Consider the following 6,459-nt stretch of genomic DNA (forward strand, 5'->3'; position numbering starts at 1 on the left):
GACAATCCCGGGAAAATTAACCGTGTGAGGAGCCGCAAATGAGGTGGAAAATTTTAATGGTTCGGCATTTAAAGCTGTGTGACAGGAGGAGAAGGGGGAGGAGGAAGAGGGAGGGAGGTCAGTCCCAGTCCCAGTCCCAGTCCCGAGGACTGCCCCCCTCCATCTCTCACCCCCTCATTTCCATCATTCCCGGAGCAGCATCTCCGCTACTCGGGGTGCTGGGAATGGGGGGAGACCCCCTGGGTGGGGTGTGGGGGGGGTCGCACACCTGCTTCCCTCCCCCCCGGGGTTCCTCTGTACCCCCCATAACCCCCTCAGCATCCCCGGCCCCACGGAGCGCGGGGGGGGCGCGGGGACCCCTCCTCACTCCCCCCTCCCCGTTCCGCCTTCCCCCCCGTTCCGTGCCCGGTACCGGCACCGGGGTGGGGGCTGCCCCAAGAGCCGCCCGCCAGGGGGCGCCGCTACCTCCGCGCCTCATTTGCATACGTTTGCATAGATTTGCATAGCGCCGCGCGGCGCGTCGGCAGCGCCGCCTCGCGGCGGAGGCGGGGAAAGCGCGGCCACGCCCACCTTGTAGACCACGCCCACCGCACAGGCCCCGCCCACCCCGCCCGTCGCCGTGGTTACCGCTGACGTCACGGGGCCGTGACGTCACGGGCGCAGCCCCGGTGGCTCGGCGCCCGCCCCCGCCGCGCCCCAAGGTCCCGGCCCGTCCCCGGCACCGGCACCTGTCGCCCGCCGCCCCGATCCGGGCCCCGCCGGGCCCCGCGCCAGCGCCCGGCCCCCGCCCCCGCCGAGCGACCGGGCGGGGGGGTCCCGGTTCCGCCCCTTCCCTTCCCCTCCCGCCGCCCGTGCCCGGCTGAGCGCCCGCGGGGGGCACCGGGACCCCCACAGTGACCAGTGACCCCAGGGGCACCCCCACAGTGACCAGTGACCCCACTGGCACCCCCACAGTGACCAGTGACCACTGACCCCTCCATCGGGGCCACCGGCACCCCCACAGTGACCAGTGACCCCAGGGGCACCCCCACAGTGACCAGTGACCACTGACCCCTCCATCGGGGCCACCGGCACCCCCACAGTGACCAGTGACCAGTGACCCCTCCATCGGGGCCACCGGCACCCCCCCAGTGACCAGTGACCCCACCGGCACCCCCACAGTGACCAGTGACCAGTGACCCCTCCATCGGGGCCACCGGCACCCCCCCAGTGACCAGTGACAGCCCCCCGCCACCCTCCCAGGGTCCCCCCGGCGCTGTCACCCCCACAGTGGCACCTCCCAAGGGGTCCGGATGCCCCCACGGGGACCCCCCAGAGCGGGGACCACCGGCACCCCCGGAGTGTCGCCACCCCATTAAATCCACACTGGAGAGCGGGGCGTGGGCACAGCCGTGTATTGCCAAAACCCGGGAGCACCGGGAGCACCGGGAGTCCCGGGGCAGGACCCCCCGACCCTCCCCGCGGCACCCACTGTCCCCCCACTCACTCCGGGGGGGCTCCCAGCAGGTCTGGGGGTGCGCCCTGTTGCATCCAGCATCTCATTTGGGGGCACCTCCTGTCCCCCCATCCTGCCCCGGTCCTGGGGGGGACAACAGCCCCCCAGGGACACCCCAGGGACCCTCGTGCTGGGGGGCAGCAGGAATGGGGGTGCCCTTCCCTGACCCCAAACCTGTCCCGCAGCCAGGGCCCCCCATCCCAATCCCGGAGTCCTTCTGTTCCCCATCCCGAGGGTGCCCCCGTCCCATCCCCACCCCGCAGCCAGAGTCTCTCCGCCCCATCCCAGGGGGTCTCTGCGCCCCCCATCCCGGGGGTCTCTGTGCCCCCCATCCCGGGGGTCTCTGCCCCGTCCCAGGGGTCCCCCCACCCCGCAGCCCCCCTCAGATCTCCTCCAGGAAGTCCACAGGGAACAGCCCCACTTTGCGGCCCGTGAAGACTTTGACGTAACCGTTCACCTCCTCCCCCTTCTGCACCACGATCTGCGGGCGAGAGGGGCCCGGGTGAGACCCCCGGGACCCCCCCAGATCAGGGGGAACCCCCCCAGATCAGGGGGAACCCCAGGTATGGAGGGTGAGGCCTCCATCCGAGGCCTCATCCGAGGGGCTGGGGCAGGTGGGAAGTGGGGGGACGGTGATGCTGGTTATGGGGTGCAGCTGTGATGGGGGGCTTGGAGGGGGGCTGGGGGTCCCCGGGTGGTGATGGGGGAGTGGGTGGGAGGGAGGGGTCCCGTCTCACCTGATCCTTCTTGAGCGTGATCTGCCCGATCTCCCGGTTGCCCACGAAGGAACGCGTCACCTTGTGCACCCGCTCGCCTGCTCGCACGCGGATGATGAAGTTTGGGGGGAAATACCCGATTTTCTCACCGATCTTCCCCTGGAAGGAGGGAGTGGGGGAGGGAAAGGAGGGGTTGGGGCCGATCCGGGGGTCCCAGATCCCCCCTCAGCGAGGTTGGGGTGACAGCAAGTCTGGGTGTCCCCTCTCGCGGTGCCACGAGCTTTCCCAGCCGCGCTCCGGCCTCACCCGCCACCACTCCTCGTTGGAGTCATCCACCACCGTGATCTTCTCCCCCGGCCTGGAAGGGAAGGAAGGGTTCTCTGAGGGGGGCAGGACCCCCAGCCAAGGGAGACCCCGAGGAAAATCGTTTTTCCTTCAGAATCAGCTCCTCCAGCCCCGTATGTGGCATGGGACACGCAGCCCGTGGGCTCGGGGACAGGCAGGTCCTGCCCAGAGCAGCTCAGCCTTGGGAAATCCATGGAACCACGTGGAGCCAAACCCCAAAAAACCTTGGGAAAGAGCTCGGGACAAGGTTGGGAACTCACGGGAAGTCCAGGTCGTCCTTCTCCAGGGCTTTGAAGCGATAAAGCGCCACGAAATAGTGGGACTGCAGGAACCCCCCTGGCTGTGGCTTCTTGCTCTGGGGGACACAGCAGGGTTTGCAGTCCCCAGGGGCTGCAGACAGCCCTGAGGATCCCAGCAGGGAGATCCCACGAGCTCTGCTCAAGGCTTTGGGGTGCAGGGCGAGGATGTGAGGGGTACCTTGTCATCTGTTGTGCCCTTCTCAGCCTTCTTGTCCCCTTCAGAGGCACCTGGGAACAGGAGGAGGGGTCACGCCTCTCCTGGCGGTGCCTCCCGGGGGTCTCCTCGGCCAAAGTGGGGATGCAGCGAGAGCCCCAGGGTGAGGACATGAATGGAGGACCCTCTTTCCGCAGGGCAACCCCCCTCAAAACACAGCCAGGGGCTCCCTCCGTGTCCGCGTGGGCTCAGCCCCCCAACCCTCGGCCCCGCGCTCACCACCCTCAGCTTTGCTCCCCACCGGCTTCGTGGCCTCTGGCTCCTCGTCCATCATCGCAGCCAAGGGCTGGAAGGCAGAGAGAGCTCTCAGAAGGTGCAGAATTTGGGGGGGGGCTGGAGGGTTCGTGGGGCGCACCGGCAGGAATCCGGTGAGAGCCCGACCCACACTCACGTTCTTCTTGTCCTCCTGCCCCTTCTTGCGCTCCTTGTTGGCCATGATGACGCCCGTCCGCAGCGTCTCGAACACGGGGTCGCTCCTGTTCGCTGCGGGGGCAGGAGAAGGGTCAGGGGGGGACAGGTTGGGGCAGCCCAGGCTGGGTGCCAAGGGGACGGGGCAGCCCAGCACGGGGGTCTCACCGAGCTGCTCCTTGGTGCCGGCGTACTGCTGGTCGCTGTAGAGGGGGGAGCTGTACGCCCGCCGGAACCCGGGCGGCTGCGAGGACCGAGGAGGGGTCGGAGCATCAGCCACCCCCCGGCCCCACCTCTCAGAGCCCGGGGTACCCCGGAGGGAGATGCCGGGGTCCCCCTCAGAGCCAGGGAGTGACAGGGGTGGTGGCACCCGCGTCCTGGCCGCTCCCGGGGGGGGACACTCACGATCTTGCCGAAGCAGCGCTGCATCTCCACGTAGGACTGGCAGTGGTGGTGGATGTTGGTTTTGCAGTTCTTGCACCTCAGGCCAAATTTGTTGTTGACTGGCAGTGGGCGGGGGGGGTGGAAAGGAGAGGGAATGTGACACTGCAGCTGTGAAACGGCCGCGACGGAGCCCTGCGCGGCCTTGGCCCCCAGCCCCAGCCCTGCCCCCAGCCCCCAGCCCTGCCCGTGGCCCCCAGCCCCAGCCCTGCCCTCAGCCCTGCCCGTGGCCCCCAGCCCCAGCCCTGCCCGTGCCCCCCAGACCTACCCGTGCCCCCCAGCCCTGCCCCCAGCCCTGCCCGTGCCCCCCAGCCCTGCCCGTGGCCCCCAGCCCTGCCCGTGCCCCCCAGCCCCAGCCCTGCCCGTGGCCCCCAGCCCTGCCCGTGCCCCCCAGCCCCAGCCCTGTCTGTAGCCCCCAGCCCTGCCCCCAGCCCCCAGCCCCGCCCGTGGCCCCCAGCCCTGCCCGTGCCCCCCAGCCCCAGCCCTGTCTGTAGCCCCCAGCCCTGCCCGTGCCCCCCAGCCCTGCCCGTGACCCCCAGCCCCGCCCGTGACCCCAGACTTGCCTGTAGCCCCCAGCCCCAGCCCTGCCCGTGCCCCCCAGCCCCCTCAGGACTCACGGACGATCATGCGGGCACAAACATCACAGAATTTGGGCTTTTTGAAGTAATGGTCTTTGAACTTGTGGGGTTTGTCATTAACAAGTTTCTCGGGTTCGGGAGGGGGCTCGGGCTCCTCCTCCTCCTCCTCCTCTTCCTCATCCTCATAGATGTAGTAGATGGGTCCCCCCGAGGGGCTGACCAGCTCCCCGTTGGGCTGTGGCTCCGGCGCCGGCTCCTCCTTGGGTTTTCGCTGGAAAAGTTGCTTCAGCTTCTGCAGCTGCTGGGGCGGGAGGGGACGGACGGTGTGTGGCAGCGTGGGGGAGGCAGGAGGGCACACACCCAGCTCCTCGCCCCGGGGACCCCCTCCACGAGCGGGAGGAGACTCCAGGAATGCTCTGGAGATGGGGAGCCTCCTCCCAGCCCCGTGAAGTCTCCACAGAAGAGGAAGCTGCGGTTCCTGAGCCCCTCACGGATGTGGGTGCGCCACAGGGAAATGCCAAGCTGGGAAATGCCCACCCAACACCCGGCTGGATCAGGGTCCCAGCGGGCACCCCAGGCCTCCCACAGCCTCCTGGGCTGCGGCAGGATGATGATGATGATGATAGAGAGGGGGCTTCCCCCGCCCACCCAAACTGCCCTGTGGGCACCCACTTACCCGGCTCTTGGGTTTCCCACCTGAAGCAGGTGAAGCTGGTGGCTCTGGCACTTCCTTCTCCGTCATGCTGCAAGGGGAAGAGCAGAGCTGGAGTTGGCTGGGGCAGTTCCAGCTGCAGGAGCCTGGCAGGGGATGGTCAGACCTTGCTGGGTGGGCAGTGCCACCCCTTCCCCTGCCCGTCCTGCAGCCCCTGTCTCAGCGAGGGTCACTCCCAGCGCCCATCCCAGCCCTGCCCCGTTCTGGTTCTGCCTCGGTGAGCCCCAGGGCCAGGCCGGTGCCCGGCCCAGAGCGTGGCACATCCGCTGGCTCAGGGACGTGGTGCCAAGTGCTGTGAGCCAGCCCCTGGGCTACCTGCAGGTGCCCACCTCAGCCCGGACATCTCCATCTCACCGTGAAACCACAAACTCGGCCCCTCAGACGAGCACACGGGGGGCACCGACGGGCACTGACGGCTTTCGGCTGCCACCGGGGCAGGACCTGCTCCTGCATCCCCCAAACCATCCCGGTGCCACCTCCGACAGCCTCTCCGCAGTGCTTCCACCCAGACCTCCCTCTTTTTGGCGATGCCCACCCCTCAAGCCCCTCCAGCCCCCCGTGGAAAGCAGCCAGGAAAACCATCAGGAAGCAACAAAGGGGCACGGGGAGCGCCGGGGCGAGGGGCGCTGCGGGAATGGGGCACCCCGAGGCCCCGCAGCAGCGGGGGAGCTCCGGGCGGGCACGGCCACGGCAAGAGCGGGCACAGGGGGCACTTACCCTGCGCTTGGCGGTCTCGCCCTGCGCTGAAGGAGCCCCCGAAGGGCGGCCGGTGCCGGAGCCGCGTTGGCCGCAGAGCCCCCGGGCCTCGGTGGCGGGCGGCAGCCGCGCCGGTCCCGGGCCGAGCGGAGTGACAGGGCAGAGGGGGACGACAGCTGAGCGGTGGCGGGGCTGACGCCGGGAAATTGGAGCCCCGGCGGGAGCAGGCGGAGGAGCCACCGGCTATTTGCGTTGGTGGGTTGCTGGGCGTGCCAGGGGCCCCCCCAGCCTGGCCTGGGACAAAGAAGGAAGCGGGCACAGCCAGGGCTCGGGGAGCTGGGCACAGCCAGGGCTCCGGGAGCTGGGCACAGCCAGGGCTCCGGGAGCTGGGCACACCGAGGGCTCTGGGAGTTGGGCACACCGAGGGCTCCGGGAGCTGGGCACACCGAGGGCTCCGGGAGTTGGGCACACCGAGGGCTCCGGGAGCTGGGCACACCGAGGGCTCGGGGAGCTGGGCACACCGAGGGCTCCGGGAGCTGGGCACACCGAGGGCTC

General features: G+C 69.5%; 1 protein-coding gene across 3 annotated transcripts; it reads right to left on the reverse strand.

Annotated features, from left to right (window-relative positions):
- Positions 1-1,377: 1,377 nt before the first annotated feature.
- STAC3 (SH3 and cysteine rich domain 3) lies at positions 1,378-6,065 on the reverse strand. Of its 3 annotated transcripts, none has more exons than XM_021542483.2 (12): positions 5,926-6,065; positions 5,173-5,239; positions 4,536-4,794; positions 3,883-3,980; positions 3,646-3,721; positions 3,461-3,552; positions 3,289-3,355; positions 3,034-3,083; positions 2,817-2,911; positions 2,518-2,569; positions 2,233-2,370; positions 1,378-1,976 (listed from the first exon to the last, which is right to left on the reverse strand). In XM_021542483.2, the coding sequence occupies exons 2-12, from the start codon at positions 5,236-5,238 to the stop codon at positions 1,878-1,880; spliced, it is 1,092 nt and encodes a 363-aa protein (XP_021398158.1). In that variant the 5' UTR covers position 5,239; positions 5,926-6,065; the 3' UTR covers positions 1,378-1,877. The 3 variants fall into 3 exon arrangements, 2 of the variants coding, with proteins under 2 accessions (XP_021398158.1, XP_021398157.1); XM_021542482.2 differs by having other exon boundaries at positions 4,536-4,797; XR_002466530.3 differs by having other exon boundaries at positions 1,879-1,976; positions 3,311-3,355; positions 4,536-4,797.
- Between the last annotated feature and the right edge of the window lie 394 nt (positions 6,066-6,459).

This window comes from Lonchura striata, chromosome 27, assembly GCF_046129695.1.
Source record: "Lonchura striata isolate bLonStr1 chromosome 27, bLonStr1.mat, whole genome shotgun sequence".
In the NCBI taxonomy this organism is placed as follows: Eukaryota; Metazoa; Chordata; class Aves; order Passeriformes; family Estrildidae; genus Lonchura; species Lonchura striata.